We start from the raw sequence: 21,404 nt of genomic DNA, 5'->3' as shown, positions 1-21,404 counted from the left end.
ACTAAAGAAATACACCCTTGTGAATTAAGGAATACAGGGTTTTTCTTTGAATGGGAAAATGAAATTTGGGCTCATTAAAATCATTTCCAGATTGTGCACCTTAACCATTTTGGGCCAACATCCTATTTCTCTCCATCCCAAACTCCGGAACAGGGCACATGTTTGCAGGTGACTGCAGATGCTGATGACTTGATTCCCTTACCAGTCTTTGTTTATTGAAATATCTGGTAAAATCATTTGTCCATACTTTCTCCAAACAAGTATGTTTCCCTATATCTGTTTCCTAAAAGCTTTTGAGACCCCTACAGCTACTGCAAAAACGTCCCCTCCTATGCAGTTGCTATTGCCACATACGGACAACTGAGCCCTCCATCAAACTTTCCCCAGAAGGCGCTTTTCCCCTCTTCCCTAAAAGTTAAAGTCGCTCAGTCCCGTCAGATTCTTCGCAACCCTACGGACTATCAGTCTATGGACTTTTCTAGGCCAGAATACTGGAGTAGGTAGCCTTTTAACTTTTCCAGATCTTCCCAACTCAGGGCTCAAACCCAGGTCCCCCTTATTGCAGGCGGATTCCTTACCAGCTGAGCCACAAGAGAAGCCCAAGAAAGCTGCAGTGTGTAGCCTATCCCTTCTCCAGAGGATCCTCGCGACCCAGGAATCGAACCGGGGTTTCCTGCATTGCCGGCATATTATTTAACAAGCTATCAAGGAAGCCTTCACTATCCCACCCCGCAATCCGCAAAAAGGAACTTTGCTGAGCCTAAGTGTGGCTTACTACAAGCCCTCCTTTCGGTGAAGACAGGCCCAGACCACAGGCGACGTCACCATAATAAACTGTGAAAACTGGAACCAAAAATACGGGTAGTAGGTCCCTGGAAACCCTTCCAAACCATCACCTAGGAAAACGGAAACAGCTACTGTCTAACCATCCCGGCGGGGGGTGGGGGGGTGTGGGGGGGGGTGGGGGGGTGTGGGGGGGTGGGGGGCGGGGAGGGGCGGGGGGCGTTGTCATTCTTCTAGCAAGCGTCCTTCTATGGGGCTGTCCTTAGCATTGCCTGCACAAATGTCCATTAGGTCGCCAATGATTAGGTCCCTAAAACTTTGCCTCGCTTTTTATCTTCAGTCTTTCTGCAGGTAATATGTAAAGCCAGGTGAAGTAAGGCCACAGGGTGACCTCTCCGGTACACCAACCATTCTCATCTCCCTGGCTCGAGACCTAGTCGCTCTCCCTCCGCAGCCCCGCCCGGCACAAGGGGGCCTGCGAACGAACTGGAAGCTACGCGGAAGGTTTCGTTGCTGGCTCGGCAAGATGGCGGGGGGAGAGGAGTCGGGTGTGACCCTGGGTCAGCCGCATCTTTCTCGCCAGGATCTTTCCACATTGGTAAGGTTTTCTTCTAGACGGATTGGAATGAGCTCAGGAGTGGGTGTGACCTGACCTTTGGGAAGCGTTGAATCACGGCAGTACCGGGTTGCCGACAGCCTGAGTTACGCCGGAAACCTGGACCCAGGCGTTATTTGCAGCGTTCATCCAGGTTTGCGAGTTGAGCCTTGCGGTGTGAGTTCATGGAGCTTCGAAACGCGAAGATTTGGACAGGAAAGTCAAGATGTTAAGTGCCATTAAGGTCTTCTCTGAAGATCCGGGAAAAGACTGTTAATGCTTTTAATTCTGGAAGGAGTTTTTACACTGTCGTTAGTGTTAATTCTCTTGAAATTTGAGGCCCTGGTCTTCCAGATATTCTAGAGTTAGTGGAAATATATCCTCTTCTTGTAAATGTAAAGGGCTTTAGCACTTGCTTTTGTTGTTGAGTCGCTCAGTCGTGTCTGACTGTGCGATCCCATGGACTGCAGCACGCCAGGCATCCGTGTTCTGACTGGGAATCAAGACTGCCTTTGCAAGAAAAGTACATTTGGTAAACAGTGGAGCGCTGAATAGATAATGGCAAACTGTAGATACAAAACGAGATATAAATTATGGTTTGTCTTTCGTGAGGTAGTTTAAGCTAAAATGTTTAATTGCAGGATGTTACCAGGTTGACACCACTCTCGCATGAAGTTATCAGCAGACAAGCCACCATTAATATAGGTAAGAATACTTTGTTGTGTACAGTGCTGTCCTTCTTGAGGGTTGATTGCTCTCCGATGACATTTAAACTCTTGTTTGATTATCTAAGGTGTAGGAAGACTCAGATATATAATGGGTACATTTTAGCCATTATGAGCAAAGTACCTACTCGATTCCTTGGGAAACAGTACTTTTCACGTGGATCCAGGGAAAGACATAGGTGTATGAAGAGACAGTATGGTGTATGCATGTATAGCAGAATGCTAAAGAAGAGATGAAAATTCCTTTTGTAGAGAAAATTTTAAGAACAGATTTCTCAACAGGAATTGAGAAGTCTTATTTAGTATCTAATCTTTCAGAATATATTGTGTTTTACTTCTTTTCTTAATTGACACGTATTTTGGGAGAAGTTGATCGAATGTAGATGTTTTAGCGTCTATTTTATTAGCGGTAAAACCTAATAACACTTATACCTTAGAGTGGTGAAAAATCGTAAGACATTATACTGCTCTTGCTGCTGCTGTTTTAGTTGCTAAGTTGTGTGGACTCTTGTGATGCCGTGGACTTGTTGCTTGCCAAGCTCCTCTGTCTTGCGATTCTGTGGGCAAGAATGCTGGAGGGGGTTGCCATTCCCTTCTCCAGAGAATCTTCCTACACCAGGAATTGGACCCCCCATCTCTTGGATTGCAGGCAGATTCTTTATTGCTGAGCCACTTAGGATGCCCACTCTTACCATGTACTTGTTTACTGTAATCAAATTGGAGTTTTTTCCTAGTTTGCATGGATTCATGCATATTTAGGCTTCCCTGTGGCTCAAGTGGTAAAGAATCCACCTGCAATGCATAAGACCTGGGTTTGATCTCAGGGTTGGGAAGATCCCCAGGAGAAGGGAAAGGCTGCCAACTCCAGTATTCTGGCCTGGAGAATTCCATAAACTGTATAGCCTATGGGGTTGAAAAGAGTTGGATGCCACTGAGCAACTTCACTTCACTTCGTGCATGCTTACCTCAATCAAAGTACTGGAAACTTTATTAATATACAAAATTTTGTGTTTTTAGATGAATGTTTATGTCAAGTGAACTCCTTTTTTAGATTGATAACAAGTTGAATAATCACTAAGTATGATTTTTAAATAAAATGTTCAGGTACATGGAGAGTTATGTTGTCATGTTTCAGAAAAAAAATTGTGCTGGAAGGAGTATATGGAGGGTGTAAATGAAATCTCTTGGTTATAGTTTGAAATATTTATAGTGAATTATGCCTTTTGTTTTTCTGACTTTACTGAAATACTTGGTATAATAGTATGGATATAAATCAAGTGTTTTTTTGGCCTTTGTAGGTACGATTGGTCACGTTGCTCATGGAAAATCTACCGTGGTAAAAGCTATTTCTGGAGTTCACACTGTCAGATTCAAAAATGAGCTAGAGAGAAATATTACAATCAAGCTTGGGTATGCTAATGCCAAGGTACATAGTATGTTGTGGAAGGAGGAACAATTTTACTTGGGTTTCAAATATGCAAATGAGAATTTAAATTTATTTTCATTGAAATTTTTAGATTTACAAACTTGATGATGCAAGTTGTCTTCGGCCAGAATGTTACAGATCTTGTGGGAGTAGTACACCTGATGAGTTTCCTACAGACATTCCAGGGACCAAAGGAAACTTCAGACTAGTCAGGTGATCATTTTTATGTTAAATACACATTTTTTCCTTTGTGCTTATTGAACTATTTAATTGAGAAGTTAATGATTCAGATCTAAGCTTGATGCAGGTGCATTTTTGCCAAAACATTTTATAATAAAATTTAAAGCTTACACTTGTTGCTGATAACGTTTTTAAGGATTCTGCTTAAATATAAGCTAAAATGTATTTTTTTGGGTTCTCTAAAGGAATACAAGCATGGAATCATTATATTCAGTGGGGTCCTTCTGTCCAGTCTTCCAATATTGTTATGTCTTTGTCTTAATTTTGCCTGTCTGTATTCATTTTTGGAGTGTTGTGTATCTTGATTCCTCAGAACACTGACATGTCATCTAACATATGTAGGTATTAGGAGTATCCAAAGAAATTTTACATCATAAGGATATTAATATTCAATTTTTGAGAATGGTAATAGTTCTAAAAGTATAGTAATTTTCGTTTTCAAGTGCTGAGTTCTTGGCGTTAGGCTGGCAGGTTCACTCAGTCTTCCAAGACAGTGGAGATCCTTTAGTAAATTTCTTTTTTGAGTGAAAATTTCCATTTTGATAATGCAGTTGTGGTTTGTTTAATGTATATTATTGCTTGTTTCAATAGTTTATTTCACATTATATGGTTACAGTTATACTCTGAAAACATCAGAAGTCTGTTAAGCTTCTATGATAAAAGTTTTAGAAGCTAAACTTATTTTAAAAACCTATGTTTTAAATACATGGTTTAAAATTTTTTATTGTAAGCATTTTATACCTAAAATTATTAATAATTGCAAATCATAATATTTGATTTTCCAGCCACTCTGCTCCATGTTTTCATTTTTAACTTTGAAATAATTGCAGAGTAAGCGAAAGCTGGCAAGATAACATAGAAGACCCATACAGCCTTAACTGATTTTGCCCCAGTAGTCTTAAATTGTTAGTCACTCAGTTATGTCTGACTCTTTGCAACCCCAGGGACTGTAGTGGGCCAGGCCCCTCTGTCCGAGGGATTCTCCAGGCAAGAATACTGGAGTGGGTCGCCATTTCCTTCTTCAGTAAGCATAGTACTACTTCAAACTTCAGTGTAATACCAAAACAAAGCACTCTCTGCTGGTGTACACATATACAGGTACTGTATTTTATGATACGTCTGTTCCTGTAAATGTCACTACTTTCTGGATAACAGAAACATTATGTCACAACAAAGATTAGTCCATTATCCCCCACTGTTGTTAATCCCTGGCAAATACTAGTCTATTATCTAGCTGACTTTTTAAATTTCAGAAACATTGTGTATGTTGAACATAGTATCTGCTGTGCCTGCTGCTGCTAAGTCGCTTTAGTCGTGTCCGACTCTGTGCGACCCCATAGACGGCAGCCCACCAGGCTCTTCTGTCCCTGGGATTCTTCAGGCAAGAACACTGGAATGGGTTGCCATTTCCTTCTCCAATTCATGCGTGCATGCTAAGTCGCTTGAGTCGTGTCCAACTGTATGCGACCTTATGGACAGCAGCCCACCAGAACAGGATATTGCCTTTGAAATAGACTTCTCCACTCATTACAGTATTTCTGAGATCCGTCAAGGCTTTAGAGCTTACTAGTAATTCATTGTTTCAGGTTTTTTTTTTTTTGGTAGACTTAATATTTTTAGAGAAGCTTTATATCTAAAGCTTCAGATGAGTACTGAGTAGAAGGTACAGATTTCTCTTATACCTCAGCCTGCAAGCAGAGCCCCCCTCATTTTCAGCATTCCCTACAAGAGTGGTATTATATTTTTAACAGTTGATGAATGTGTTTTGACCCAGCTTTAGCCAATATTTACATTCGTGTTCACTCTTCTTTTACGTTTTAACAGTTTTTAACTTTAAAAATGTTTTAACAGTTTTACCAATTTGCAGAAATTTTTAATGACGTGTTTGTCCTTTTACTCTGTGTTCGTACTCATACTGTGCTACAGAGTGGTTTTGTTGCCGTAAAATCCTCTGTATCCTGCATGTTCATGTTTCCCTCCTCTGTAACCCCTGGCAACTACTGAATTGGTTTCTCTGTGATGTGAAAGTCGCTCAGTCCTGTTTGACTCTTCATGACGCCATGGACAATACAGTCTGTGGAATTTTCCAGGCCAGAATACTGGAGTGGGTAACCTTTCCCTTCTCCAGATTTCTTTATCTAGTTTTGCCTTTTCTAGTATAGTAAATAGTTGATATTTTACCCTTTTTCTATTGACCTCTTTTACTTAATGATATGCATTTAATGTTTTGTATCACTTTATAATTGGTAACTTGCTTAATGCCATTGAAGAATTTGTTTTCTGGGTGTATCTCAGCATATGTATATATTTCCTTAGGATAGGATATATTGAATGCTTTTTTAAGTTTTGGTGGTTATAAAGAAAGCTGTTATAAATATATACTTTTTTTGTGTATATAGACATAAATAAATTTTCAATTGATTTGAGTAAATAAATAAGTGTATTTGCTGGACCAAATGGCAAAAGGATGTTTGCTTTTGTGAGAAAACACCAAGCTTTTTAAAAATGGCTCTACCATTTTGCATTCCCACTAGTAATAAATGAGAGTTCATATTTTTCCATATTCTTGTAGTATTTGGTGATGTCGGTGTTTAGAATTTTAGCTATTCTAATAAAGTTTTTTTTGCCTTAGTTAGCATTTTCCTGTTATGTGACGTGGGATTAAATAATTGTGATTATTTTCCATCAGTAAATCTTTGTGGGGTGTCTTGGACCTGTTTTCTTTAACCAAGTTCTATATTTTGATTTTTAAGAGTTATCTGTACACTTTAGGTAGTATATTTTCAGATATGTCTTTTGAAAATATCTTCTGCTACTTGGCTTGTCTTTTTTTATTCTCTTGATAATATCTTTACAGAGCAAAAATTTGTAAGTTAAAAAAATTTTTTTTCGCTTCTTTTTTGGTGGGGGGTGGGGGGTGGGGGGAGCTGTCCTTGCCTTGCACCTTGTAGGATTTTAGTTCCCCAATCAAGGATTGAACCTGTGCAGTCTGCTGAGTCCTGCTGATCATTGGACTCCCAGCAGATTCTCAGAAATTTCTAATTTTGAGGAAGGCCAGTGTATCAGTTCTTCTGTGGTTTTGGTATTGTGCCTGAAAAGTGATTGCATTCAAGGTCATCCATGTATTCTACAGTGTTTTCTTCTAGGAGTTTGACAGTTTTATGATAGTTTTTTGAGCTAATTTTTGTACCAAGTACAAGATCTCTGCCTGGATGTATTACTTTTTGTAACATATGGATGTCAGTTCTTAAAGCACTGTTTGTTAAAAAGACTGTCTTTGCCCTAACATATCTTTGAGAGATCAGTTAACTCAGTACAAGTTTATTTCTTGGGTTTTTGTTCTGTTCTGTTAAAATTTGTCTGTTTTTCAAATACTACAATGTCTTGATTCCTATATCTTTATACTAAGTCTTGAAGTGGGCTTATGTCCTCTGATACTGTTACTGTCATTGAGTACTGTTGGCTTTTCTGAGACTCACCTCTGCATATAAACTTTTATTTTCTAAATTTTTGTTTGTGTTGGGTCTTTGTTGCAACATGGGCTTTTCTTTACTTGTGGTTAGCAGGGGCTGCTGTTTGTTTTAGTGCTTAGGCTTCTTAATGCGGTGACTTTTGTGGAGCACAGACTTCAGTTGTGGTTTGTGTAGTTGTGGTTCCCAGACTCTGGAGCATAGTCTTAGTAGTTGTGGTGCCCATGCTTAGTTGCCCTGTGGCATGTACTATCTTTCTGGGCCAGAGATCAAGCCCACGTCTTCTGAATTTGCAGGATAATTCTTTACTACTGAGTCACCAGGGAAGCACATTGCATATAAGCTTTAGCATCAGTTTGTTGATATTCATAAAATGACTTGCTGGGATTTTCATTCAGCTTGCTTCATATCTTTAGTCTGAGAAGAACTAACATCGTGATGGTATTGAGTTTTCCTATTCATTGCATGGAATCTCTGTCTAATTTTTTGGCTTCATTCATCAGAACTTTTTAGTCTTCCTCATGCAGATCTTACACATATTTCTTAGATTTATACCTAAGCATTTTTCTTTTTAGGGGTGAAAATACAAATGGTTTATGTTTTTAATTTCACATTCCACTTGTTCATTGCAGCCATTTAGGAAAGTGATTGACTTGTTTAAGTTATCTGTGAACCTACAGACTTATATTAATCACTCATTGGTTTTGGGAGTTTTTTTGTTGGCCTTTAGCAGTTCTTCTGCATAGGCAGTCGTGTTAGCTACAAAGACAATTTTATATCTGCATTTCTAATCTGTATATCTTTTATTTCATTTTCATATTTTTGTTATATAAGCTGGGACTCCATTATTGTGTTCAAAAGCATGGCGAAAAAGGGACATTTTTGCTTTATCCTTTTCTTAGTAAAGAGCATTGAATTTCCTAACCATCAAGTATGACATTAGCTGTAGGGTTTTTGTAGATACTTTTTATTACTTTGAGATTACCATCTGTTCCTAGTTTGGTAAGGGTTTTCAAGTGTATTTATGCTTTTTATGCATTTCTTGATACGATTATGTGATTTTCCTTTAACCTAATGTGATGGAAGCCATTAATGGATTGTCAGGTATTGAATCAGCCTTGTATACCTTAGTTAAATCTCACATGGGGATATTGTTGGATTAGATTTGCTAATATTGTGTTGAAGATTTTTGTATGTATGTTCATGAGAAATTTTCCTGTAGTTTTCCTTCCTTGCAGTGCCTTTGTTTGGTTTAAGTATAGAGTCATGTGTGCCTCATAAAATGAGGAAGTATTTCATTTGCTGCTATCTCCTTGAAGATCCAGCAGGGAATCAGTATAATATTGCTCTTAAATGTTTGGTAGAATATACCCAGTGAACCCATTTAGGTCTGGTGCTTTCTGCTGGCAGAGGTTATTTGTTGATTGATTTTCTGTAATTAATATAAACCTAATCAAATTGCTCAAATTGCTGTATGGGCTTATGCTAATACTGTCAAAATACCAGCAAAGTTTTTTTGTTTGTATATATACTGTTTTAAGAAAAGATAATATCAGGCATACAGATCATAAGTAGGGTTTAAGGATACAAGGTCATGACACAGTAGCTCACTGTATATTCAGTGTACTAGCAATGAACACTTACATACCCACCCAAATTTAAACCACTAAAGTCTCCAAAAGATGAAATATTTTAGATATAAAACACCAAGTGCTTGGGCCTGGTGCACTGGGAAGACCCAGAGGAATCGGGTGGAGAGGGAGGTGGGAGGGAGGATCGGGATGGGGAATACGTGTAACTCTGTGGCTGATTCTTATCAATGTATGACAAAACCCACTGAAATGTTGTGAAGTAATTAGCCTCCAACTAATAACAAAAGATAAAAAATAAAAAAAAATAAAAACCTTTTCCTAAAAAAAAAAAACCAAAAAAAGAAAAAAAAAAACAACAAAAAACAAAACACCATTGCTTTAGAAGAAATACCTCATCATTCTATGAGGAAAACTTTACCATTTAGCAGAACCAGAAAGACATTACACAAAAGGAAAAGTAAGGGGAAATACCTCTTACGAGCATATAAGCTAAAATCTGTGAAAATTACACAGCTTTGAAAGAAGTTGAGGAAAATCTAAATATAATCTGTGCATGGATTGAAAGCTCAACCAATACACAGGTTTAATGCAGCTTTTATCAAAACCCCAGCAAAGTTAGGAAATGGAGAATTAGACCCCTTCCAATATGTCCCAGCTGAGTTTTGGCTAACGTGTGGAAGGACTTGTGCAGAACAGAGTAGGGTATTCAACAAACAGGTGATAGAGCATCTGTTTAAAGGCAAAGAAAAAAAAAAAATAAAAAATTAAGCCTAGTTTTAAATGTAATACCTTGCATTCAAAAAGTATATTGTCTTTGAACATTAGTGTGAGCTCATCTATTTTGAGTACATACCTGAAATACAGCCACATTGGAGTATTAAATGGATAGGATAAAACTATAAGAAACCGTTAAGAGAAAATGTAGGCAAAAAAAGTTTAGAACTTGGGATTTACTCTGATCTTTTAAGATATGGCATGTTGCATTCCATGGGGAAAAAAATTGGTAAGTTGTAGTACATTAGAATTAAAAGTAATTGCTCTGCAAAAGATCTATTGCAAGGGTCAGAAGGCTTTTACTGACCCAGAGATAATGTTTGCAGACAACATGTCCAGAAGTGACTAGAAATAATCTCAGCTCAGCAGTTGAAAACAGTTGATCAAAGTAGAATGTGTTAGTTGCTCAGTCATGTCCAACTCTGTGACCCCATTGTCTTTTCATGGAATTCTCTAGGCAAGAAAATGAAGTGAGTTGTCATTTCCTTCTTCAGGGGGTTTTCCCAACCCAGGGATCAAACCCAGGTCTTCTGCATTGTAGGCAGGTTCTTTACCATTAGAGCTACAGAAGACAATAGTCTAAAGGTATGGAGATCATATTTGCAGGCAAATAAGCACATTTCCTATAATTCATGGTTTGACTTTAAATCCAGAATATTCCTAGTTTATTATTGTTGTTAGTTTATAATTCCCATTATTATGCATTCTATAATGTCTGTCTTTTTCACCTTGGGACATAGCTCAGGCTGATTGGACCCTAACCTTTGGTTAAATTATATCTGCATATAGCTAATTTTATCTGTTGTGTAATAGGTCTTCAGTCATTTTAATTTCAAAGATAGTAGTGTCATTTCAAACTTTTTGGAAGCATCGTGGTATATAGCCACTCTGTAGCAGGATTAATTTCTTTCAAAATAATATAGCTATTAGAAGTCTATGGATGTTTAAGTACTAGTTGATATTAAAGCTGGTTATTAATTCTTGATTATTAGACATGTTTCCTTTGTTGACTGTCCTGGCCATGATATTTTGATGGCTACTATGCTGAATGGTGCAGCAGTGATGGATGCAGCTCTTCTGTTAATAGGTAAGTAACATAGAATTGGTTTCACAAATAAGTGTGGCGTCCATTCAGCACGGAATATTTAAAGGGGAGGTAGAGTCTCTCATGCCCATAATTGAGAATAGGTAGATTATCTAAATTAGTATAGATGAGTGCTTACCAGCTATCATGAAATAGTAAGCCAAGTTGTACTGGGGCTGTTATCTTGTGAGAATTCTAAGAATAGTGTGGGGAAAAGTTTTTTTTAAGACAATGCATTTTTCTTACTGTCTTTTTAGAGTTTTTAAAATAGTAGTATGTTGGGGGCAGGGAGAAGGTATTTTATAAATGGCTTGTCTGAGCTATTCAGTGCAGTATTGACGTAATGGACTTTGTAAACATGCACAATCATGTGAAATACTGAAGTCAAGTGCTGTGTGAATGTTCTCAGAACTGGAGTTGTGCTTGCTTTTGTGAGCTCTTAAGGTGAATTTTAAGGATCAAATGTAAAGTTAAAGGGCATTGTCGCCACAGAAGATCACTTTTGTTTCTGATACCCACGGTACAAATTCAGAGAGTTCTCTAAATCATCCTTAAGTTTGATAACTTATTAGAGTTTTAAAAAATCTCAGTGAAAGATGAGTTTTTGAATTAAAATTACAGTTTCTTATAGGGAAAGGTGCAAAATTAAGTTCAATGAGAGGAAGGGTACGAAAGGCAGAAGCCAGCAAAGACAGTCTTATATAAAATGCATTTAGCTTCCAAAAAGGTTTAGTCCTTGCATTTGGGCTTCTTGACTGTAAGCTGTGTCATTTCTGACAGAAGTGTCCTTATTCAGGGCAGGAGTTGACTACACCTAATGTTAAGAGTAAGATTGCTACACCTGATACCCTTAAAGAGGGTGGCCATGCCAGAAAGAGCAGCCATGTGATTTATGGTGGAAGACTGTGGAAATGAGAACTCCATTTACATAAGACTGTGCTTTTCAACAAGCCTGCAGAATAAGTATGGGACAAAGCAACTAAATATCACAATTAAAGGGAAATGATCATTAGGATACTAGACAAAAGATACTTTTATTAATAAATTGTTAGGCCTTCATTTCTCCTCACGTGATCCAACATAACCTTCCCATCTGTCCTTGTGACTGGATAGCTGTGTTGAGAGGAAACAAACAGCCTGCAGGTTTGAAATCACTGTCTTTGTAAGCTGAGAAGTATTGTTCCATTCCTTTTGCCATATTCTCTTCTTTAGGTCTGTCCCACATTTAAAGGGAAGGATTTCTCAAGGGTGTGAATGCCAGATATGGGCATCATTGAACATCTCTGTGGTTGTCTACATTTATGGTTGGTTGATTACAGTTCATAGACTGCATTTTGCAACTCTGCTACTTTTAACTGTTCTGGAGCTGCACTAGGCCAGAGTATGCTGCAGACTACATAGAACTAGAAGGGTATATGTAATACCTAAGTATAGCATGAAGGAAATCAAATTAGTTGATTTCAAGTATTGTGTGTAAGGTCAGGAATAGGAGTTAAAAGATGAGGGGATCCAGGGCAGTCAAATGTCAGGTTTAAACTTGTGAACTAACTCTGATCACACATCTTTTTTGTGTTTTAATTGTTCATAATCTCCTTAGCTGGTAATGAATCCTGTCCTCAGCCTCAGACTTCTGAACACCTGGCTGCCATAGAAATTATGAAACTGAAGCATATTTTGATTTTGCAAAATAAAATTGATCTGGTAAAAGAAAGTCAGGCCAAAGAACAGTATGAACAGATCCTTGCGTTTGTACAAGGTAAGGCACTGTAATATTTAATAATTTTTAATAATATTGTATGAATTAAGTTTTAAGATAAACATTTAATCATCAAAAATGAATCTATAGTTTCTAATCCCTGTTTCTCTATACTACTAAATGCCTTTTAGCCAGTTTATAGAAACAGTGAAATTTATTTGAGTTTGTTGTTAGAGTTTGACTTGCATGTTAGATAGGAAAAAGGTAATAGTCTATGAATATTACCAGTTGGGTTTCTTCCAAATGGCAGCACATTACTTTTATTTTATTTAAAAATGACTGTTGGTCAACTTCATCATCATAGTAGTGAAAATGTGTAAGAGCTGATATTTGTATGCCATCCTTGCATTGAAATCATGCTAGTATTGTCTATATAATTCTAATCTTAGCATATGTATTTTCAGAGTAAGTGCCAATGCATTGTTTTTTAAATTCTTTCCCAGTGATAGTAAAATGATATATATATGTTAGTCTGTTTTCTGATTATTCACACTCTCTTTTTAAGAATCTCTTTGTAGTACTGCAAGTGACAAATCATTTCTTTAATCTATAATGTTCTTTTCTTTAAAACATATTGTTTCTATTTGGGGCAAGACATAATGAATATTATTTTTTACATTTGACTCTTTTACCTGTTAGATGGTCTACCTTTATTAGCCAGATTATGTTATAAAAGTTACACCTGTAAATTCTGTATTTGGTCCATTCTGTTGACTTCTTCTTTGGCATTTAATTAGAAAAACAAAATATTATGCTTTTCTAACAAGATGGTAGGTTTTCATATTTTGCTGACATCTGTTTATGATGTCTGGATATCTGTTTTTAGTTATCTTTAGTAACTTGTGGAGCAAATTTTGAAAAATGGATGAATTTTGATCTTTCTGAATTTTGCCATATAGGTACAGTAGCAGAAGGAGCTCCTATTATTCCAATTTCTGCTCAACTAAAATATAATATTGAAGTTGTTTGTGAGTATATTGTTAAGAAAATTCCAGTACCTCTAAGAGACTTTACTTCAGAACCCCGACTTATTGGTAAGGACTTAAGCTGTTAGCCTTTAACTGTTGACTGCGTTTTTCTGCATTGTTGATTTACTTTTAAGGGCACAGAGGTAATGATAAATTAGAATGTTTGTGTGCATTTTTGAATTTTAACATAGGGAATAAGTTTATGTATACCACAGGCAACATATATATATATACACCCACACACACATATAAATATGTCATATATATGTATTTGTATATATACACATATAAGTCAATGGAGTGAATTTTAAAGTTTTATGTATTAGAGAGATCGATTCTAAGATTGTGTTGCAATGCTAGATTGAAGAACAGCATCATGAATGAAATAGAAACATTAATTTTTATTTGGTAATCTGGATTAGAATAATATAGTGTTAGAGTAATGATAGTGTTCTTTTATATAGAGATAGTGTTTTAAACAGGAGCAGGTAAATAGAACCTCTGTACAAATTATTTTAGCGTACTGTTAATGAAGATTTTCGTGTTCTTTTTGCCTTAATTTTATAGTACCAGTACTAATGATTACATTAAGGTTGTGTTTTTTGTAAACTAGTTCACAGACAACTTGAACCTTTCTGTACATTCCTCTGGGCATGCTGTATGTTTTATGGAGAGTGTTCTTTTGAGTGATTATGAAGCACGCTGTTTGATAAGTGCCACTTTTTGTAAGTTATATAGTCCTAGAATTATTTTGTAGTTTTAAAAATAGGTTTTTGTCACATAAGTTCTAATATAAAGGTATATGAGAGAACAATTCAGCCTCATAGCACTGATAACATGCGTATTTCCAAATGTCTTTTTGTTCGCATCATTATATAAACCTAGGTGCATATATAGTTGTTTAATGACTGTAGGATTATACTCTGGAAATGAATTTCATAGCTACTTCTTTTTTAATTGTTTGTGAGGATCACTGTAATAGTTTGGTAGGGCTGCCATAATAAAGCATCACATAATAGATTTACTTCTGACATATACATGGGCCAGAAATGTGACATTAAGGTCCTTCTAGATTTTCTTCCTACAGAGGCCTCTCCTCTTTGACTTGCAGATGGCCAGATGGTGCCTTTTGTCACACAATTTTTCCTCTCTATGTGTGCATCCTTGCTACCTCTTCGTCCAGATCGCCTGTTTTTATAAGGACATGAGTCAGACTGGGTTAGAGCCCACTCAGTGACCTAATTTTACCTGAATTACCCCTTTGAAGGCCTTGTCTTCAAATACAATCAGATTCTGAGGTACTGGGTTGAAAGGTTAGGGCTGTAGCATGAATTGCAGGGAAGGACGCCAAACTTTATTTAGCCTAGAATAATCAACCCTTCACTTAATTTTATCTGTGTAAAGTATTTATTCGTCTTTCCTTTTGTAATAGTTGTTTAATTCCATAGTACAAATAGAGCTTCAACACGTCACTTAACTGATTGACTTATTTTCACTATTCCAATAGTTAAGACCATAATACAATTTGGAATAATGATATTTGCCCACAAACTCAACTCTTGAGGTGTACATCTTAGGTACTTCTGAACAGACACACACTCAACAAAGTTAACATGAATAAGCATCTGATTTAATTAACAGGATGAACTTTCTGGGTTATTTCCTTTTTTCCTTTTCCTCTTCCCAGTTATTAGGTCCTTTGATGTCAACAAACCTGGCTGTGAAGTTAATGATCTTAAAGGTGGTGTGGCTGGTGGTAGTATTTTAAAAGGAGTGTTAAAGGTGAACTTGATTTTGAACTTTTCTTAACTAGAACAAATTTTAAAGATGGTAAAAACAAAATTTCAAAATTAACTTTAAAACACATTGTTTTGTTTACTGTTTAATATTTTTAATATGTCTTTAAATCATGCATGTGTTATAAGCTGGGTAGTAACTGAATGGTGGTTGCGTTTAGAGATGTACTAGCTAGGACTCTTAACATGTAAAGGTAATTATCTTGTCCCACATATTTTTGTAACTCAATGTTTCAGGTGAGCCAGGAAATAGAAGTCAGACCTGGTATTGTTTCCAAAGATAGTGAAGGAAAACTCATGTGTAAACCAATCTTTTCCAAAATTGTATCACTTTTTGCGGAACACAATGATCTTCAGTATGCTGCTCCAGGTGGTCTTATTGGTAAGGATTTCACTTAACATCTGTAGGCTTCTGATAGCATCTGTTCATGTCACTTTTGTGTGAAATACACTGAGTCTGTATCTCTAATTAGGTATTTTAAGTGAATATGAAGGAGTGGGATGCACAGGTATACACATAATTGAATTGTTCACTGTAGTATAGAACAATTTCATGTTTGTTAAAAAGAAATTGTAGGGAATTTTTTGGTAGTCCAGTGGTTAGCACTCAGGAATTTCTCTGCTGTAGGCCTTGATTAATCCCTCATTAGGAAACTAAAATTCCTTAAGTTGTACTCTCTTTGTGGGGGCAGGGGTTTTATATGTAAAGAATACATTTTAATTGCTATAGGAAACTGCTCTAGAGCACAGGGTGCTCAGCTTGGTGCTCTGTGATGACCTAGAGGGGTGGAGTGGTGAGGGGGAAGGGCAACTCAAGAGGGAGAAACTTATGTATAGGTAAAGCTGATTCACATTGTACAACAGGAATCAACACAGCATTAAATCAGTTACACTGTAGTAAAGAAAAAACACAAAATACTTTAATTTATTGAATGTGCTATGCTTGGTCACTCAGTTGTGTACGAATGTTTGTGACTCCATGGACTGTAGTCCCCCAGGCTCCTTTGTCCATGGGGATTCTCCAGGCAAGAATACTAGAGCGGGTTGTAATGCCCTCCTCGAGGGGATCTTCCCAACCCAGGAGTCGAATCCAGGTCTCCTACATTGCAGGATTGTTTACCAGTGAGCTACCAGCGAAGCCCAATTTATTCAGTTTATTGAATATGATAAGTTAAATAACAAAGTTTAATGATTTAATATTAAATGTAATACACCCTTACTTAAACTGGTCAGATTCACACTATTCACGGCATCTGGTCCAATCACTTCTTGGCAAATAGGTGGGGAAGCACTGGAAACGGTGACACTTTTTTTTCTTGGGCTCCAAAATCACTGCAGATGCTGACTGCAGCCATGAAATTAAAAGACACTTGCTCCTTGGAAGAAAAGGTATGACCGAACTAGACAGCACTTTAAAAAGCAGAGATAGCACTTGCCAACAAAGGTTGGTATAGTCAAGGCTATGGTTATTCCATTGGTCATGTATGGATGTGATAGTTGGACTATAAAGAAAGCTGAGTGCCAAAGAATTGATGCTTTTGAACTGTGGTGTTGCAGAAGACTCCTGAGAGTCCCCTGGACTGCAAGGAGATCCAAGCATTCCATCCTAAAGGAGATCAGTCCTGGGTGTTCATTGGAAGGACTAATGTTCAAGCTGAAACTCCAGTACTTTGGCCACCTCACACAAAGAGCTGACTCATTAGAAAAGACCCTGGTGCTGGGAAGGATTGAAGAAAGAAAAGGGGACGACAGAGGATAAGATTTTCTTGTAACTTTATTGCATCGGTGTACAAACAGAATAGTATAATGAGAACCCTATATACCTGCCAACCAGCATTAACAATTATGTATTATATTTCTGCAAAGTAATAGACCTGGTAGTTCAGTGATAAAGAATCTGCCTGCCAATGCAGGAGACATGGGTTTGATCCCTGGGTCAGGAACATCCCTTGGTAAAGGAAATGACAACCCAGTCTAGTATTCTTACCTGGGAAATCCCATGAACAGAAGATACTAGTGGCTATACATAGTCCATGGAATCAGAGAGAATCAGACACAATTGAGTGGCTAAGCAATAATCATCATAAACTTTGTAATTCTCAGACTTAATTAAGACAGAATATCTTATTACATGAAGTTTATTTACCTTTATAGTTTAAATCGAACTTTTAAAAAATTCTTTAATTTCTACCAACCCTTTTTTTTCCATTGTCCTTGTATTTATAGATAAAGCAGGGATTTTAATTAGAAATATATGGGATTTTGATTATGTATTGTTACATGTTGTGAGTTAATTGGGTTAGAATGTGTAGATTGAAGTTGTACTGGTATGACTAACTTTACCTTTGCAAATGTTTTAAGAGATAGCAAATTGGAATGTGTATTTTTTTATATCTTAGGAGTTGGAACAAAAATTGACCCCACTTTGTGCCGGGCTGACAGAATGGTGGGGCAGGTGCTTGGTGCAGTTGGAGCTTTACCAGAGATTTTCACAGAATTGGAAATTTCCTATTTTCTACTTAGACGACTTCTTGGTGTACGCACAGAAGGAGACAAGAAAGCAGCAAAGGTAAGTGCTTTTTGTAATTAAGAAGCACAGACAAAGCATGCTGTTGAAACCAATTTTGTTCATTCATTACAGTGACAGTATAATTACACAAAAAGTATTGGGAAGTGAATAATTTGGAAGTTTCTGTGTACCAACCAGCCATAAACCAAGCCAGAATTTTGTTTTGTTATTTAATGGAAAAAAGTGTTTGTGCCCATATTATAAATACTTAATATTTCTAGTGTGCGTGCTCAGGCATGTCTGACTCTTTGTGACCCCGTGGACTGCATCCTACAAGGCTCTTCTGTCCGTGGAATTTTCCAGGCAGAAAACATGTGACTTTTTATAAAAGAAGAGTCAGACTTTGTTGGCAGAGATACAGAGAAATAAGTAGTTAAACTTTCTGAGAGAGTATAAATTTGTCACATATTTAAGTGTTCAGTGTTCAAGCAGTTTCACTTTAGAGTTGTCATTTTAAACTACAGGAAAATGACATTTTAAAAGGAATGATATGTAATACATATTTTGACATTAAAAGATCTTAAGATACAATAAGCTCAGAGAAACAAGCAGCAGAAGAGTGATATAGAGTACTCTGTTAGGTTTTTAACACTGGGTTTTTTTTAATTTTTGGGGGGTTTTTAATAGTAGTTAAGTCTTTGTATCATGTTATCACTGTTAGATTCTATTCTCTAGCTTTTCTTTAGGCTTTAGTATTTGTTGTTTGAGTGCTTAAAATAATAGCTAGGGGGAAGCTGCTGTATAGCACAGGGAGCTGTTCCTATACTTTGCTTTGAAGTATGCAACCTTAGATTGGATATAGTCTTCCTGTACAGTGTTTAAAATTCTGTATATGATCATAAAGTCCTTTTTAGAGTTCGTTTTAGTATTTCTATTTCTTACAGTCTGACTAAATGAAACATGAAGGCCTTAAAAACAACAGTGTAGGGGTTTCCCTGATGGCTCAGTGGTAAAGAATCTGCCTGCCAGTGCAAGGGACAACAGGTTCGATCCCTGATCTGGGAAGGTACTATAAGCTCTGGGAGCAGGTAGTCTCGCCACAACTGCTCTGCCTACATGCCACAACTGCTGAAGACTGCCCACCTAGACTCTACTCTATAGCAGGAGAAGCTAACGCAAGGAGAAGCCCACACACCAAAACTAGAGAGTAATCCCTGCTGGCTGCAACTACAAAAAGCCTGCACATCAGCAAAGACCCAGCACTGCCACAAATAAATAAAATTATATATAAAAAAAGCGTTGGTGTGAATTTTGACGGTAGAAGCATCAGTAGGCCGTATGTTGTTCAGTTGGTAAGTCATGTCCAACTCTTTGTGACCCCAAGGACTGCAGCAAACCAGGATTCCCTGTCCTTCACACTCTTGGGTTGCTCTAACTCAGGTCAGTTGAGTTGGTCATGCCATGTAACCTTCTACTCTGTCCCCTTCTTCTCCTGCCTTAAATCTTCACTAGTATCTGGCCTTTTTCAGTGACTTGGCTCTTTTCATCAGGTGTCCAAAGTACTGGAGCTTCAGCTTCAGTATCTTCTTCCAATGAATATTCAGGTTGGTTTCCTTTAGTATTGACTGGTTTGATCTTGCAGTTTAAGGGACTCTCAAGGGTTTTCTGCAATACCACAGTTTGAAAGCATCAATTTTTTGACACTCGGTTTTCTTTATGTTCAACTCTAGAAAAACTGTAGCTTTGACTGTATGGGCATTTATTAACGAACTGATATCTCTGCTTTTTAATAATGCTCTCTAGGTTTTTTGTAGCTTTTCTTCTAGGATTGACTGTCTTTTAATTTTCTGGCTTCAGTCACCATCTACAGTGATAACAAGAAAAGAAAATCTATCATTGTTTCCATTTTTTCCCTTCCTATTTGTTGTGAAGTAATGGGATTGGCGGAGAAGGCAATGGCACCCCACTCCAGTACTCTTGCCTGGAAAATCCCATGGATGGAGGAGCCTGGTAGGCTGCTGTCCATGGGGTCACTCAGAGTCGGACATGACTGAGCGATTACACTTTTTACTTTCAAGCATTGGAGAAGGAAATGGCAACCCATTCCAGTGTTCTTGCTTGGAGAATCCCAGGGACGGGGGAGTCTGGCGGGCTGCTGTCTATGGGGTCGCACAGAGTTGGGCACGACTGAAGTGACTTAGCAGCAGCAGCAATGGGACTGGATGTCAGGATCTTAGTGTGTTGAACATTGAGTTTCAAGCTAGCTTTTTTACTCTTCTCTTTGATCCACATCAAGAGACTTTAGTTGGCTTCACTTTCTGCCATTAGAGTGGTATCATCTGCATATCTGAGGTTGTTGATATTTCTGCCAGCAGTCTTGATTCCAGGTTGTGATTCATCCAGCCCTGCATTTTGTAAATAAGCAGGGTGTCAGTATACAGCCTAGACTTACTTCTTTCCCAATTTGGAACCAGTTGTTGTTCCATGATTGGTTCTGTTGCTTCTTGACCTGCATACAGGTCTTGCAGGAGGCAGGTATTGCCCTCTTGAAAATTTTCCAGTTTGCTGTGATCCACATAGGTAAGGGCCATAGGTTACTCAGTGAAGCAGATGATTTTCTGAAATTCCTTTGCCTTTTCTATGACCCAGTGGATGTTGGCAATTTGATCTCTGGTTCCTATCCCTTTTCTAAATCCAGATTGTACATTTGGAAGTTCTCAGTTCACATACTTCTGAAACCTAGCTTGAGGGATTTTATGCATTACTTTTCTAGTTTGTGAAATGAGCTCAGTTGTACTGGAATTGGTACATACTTTGGAAATGCCTGACTCTGGGGTGAGAATGAACATTATGTTTCCCGGTCCTAGGGTACCGCTGAATTTTCCAAATTTGCAGGTGTATTGAGTGCAGCACTTTAACAGCATCATCATTTAGGATTTGCATTAGCTCAGTTGGAATTCTATCACCCCCACTAACTTTGGTCATGGTAGTTTTTCCTAAGGCCCACTTGTCTTCACACTCAAGGATATCTGGCTCTAGGTGAGTGACCATACTGTTGTGGTTATCTGGATCATTAAGACCTTAATTCTATACTTTGTCCACATTTTCGTTTGTGTATGTGTGTGATGATTTTTGCCCTACATCAGTGTGAATCAGTCACAGGTATATATGTTCTCTTCATCCTGAACTGCCCTCCCTCCTCCCTCCCCAGCTTGTCCTTCGGGGTTGTCCCAGAGCATCAGCTTTGTGTGCACTGCTTGCTGCCTCGAACTTGCACTGATCATCTGTTTTACATATAATAATATACATGCTTCAATGCTATCATGTCAAATCCCATTCTCACCTTCTCCCATAGAGTCCCAAAGTCTGTTGTTTATACCTGTGTTCCTTTGGTGCCCTGCATATAAGATGGTCAGTACTATATTTCTAAATTCCATGTATTTAGGTTAATAAACAATATATGACTTTTTCTTTCTGATTTAACTTCACTCTGAATAATAGCCTTCAGGTTCATCCATCTCATTAAAACTAATTTAAATGGGTACCTTTATATAACTGGGTAATATTCCTTTGTGTATGTGTACAACTTCCTTATTCATCTGCTGATGGACAGCTCAGTTAATTCCATGTCCTAGCTATTGTAAACAGTGCTTCAGTGAACGTTGGGGTACATGTGTCTCTTTCAG

The 21,404-nt window shown here is 37.6% G+C and overlaps 1 protein-coding gene across 2 annotated transcripts in view; it reads left to right on the top strand.

The window, feature by feature from the left end:
• The first annotated feature begins 1,235 nt into the window (after window positions 1-1,235).
• LOC122436476 (eukaryotic translation initiation factor 2 subunit 3, Y-linked-like) overlaps window positions 1,236-21,404 on the top strand; it is a 42,514-nt gene continuing 22,345 nt past the window's right edge. Inside the window, exons 1-10 of one of the 2 annotated variants that reach the window (XM_043460270.1) lie at window positions 1,236-1,381; window positions 2,020-2,083; window positions 3,402-3,529; window positions 3,621-3,742; window positions 10,598-10,692; window positions 12,287-12,445; window positions 13,345-13,479; window positions 15,101-15,195; window positions 15,447-15,591; window positions 17,609-17,778. In XM_043460270.1, the coding sequence (XP_043316205.1) occupies window positions 1,310-1,381; window positions 2,020-2,083; window positions 3,402-3,529; window positions 3,621-3,742; window positions 10,598-10,692; window positions 12,287-12,445; window positions 13,345-13,479; window positions 15,101-15,195; window positions 15,447-15,591; window positions 17,609-17,778 (1,185 nt within the window). In that variant the 5' untranslated portion in view covers window positions 1,236-1,309. The remainder of the gene's footprint in view (window positions 1,382-2,019; window positions 2,084-3,401; window positions 3,530-3,620; window positions 3,743-10,597; window positions 10,693-12,286; window positions 12,446-13,344; window positions 13,480-15,100; window positions 15,196-15,446; window positions 15,592-17,608; window positions 17,779-21,404) is intronic. The other variant, XM_043460269.1, reaches the window with a different exon arrangement.

Source organism: Cervus canadensis, chromosome Y (assembly GCF_019320065.1).
Source record: "Cervus canadensis isolate Bull #8, Minnesota chromosome Y, ASM1932006v1, whole genome shotgun sequence".
NCBI classification, from domain to species: Eukaryota; Metazoa; Chordata; class Mammalia; order Artiodactyla; family Cervidae; genus Cervus; species Cervus canadensis.
This window is presented reverse-complemented; position numbering and strand designations above follow the sequence as displayed.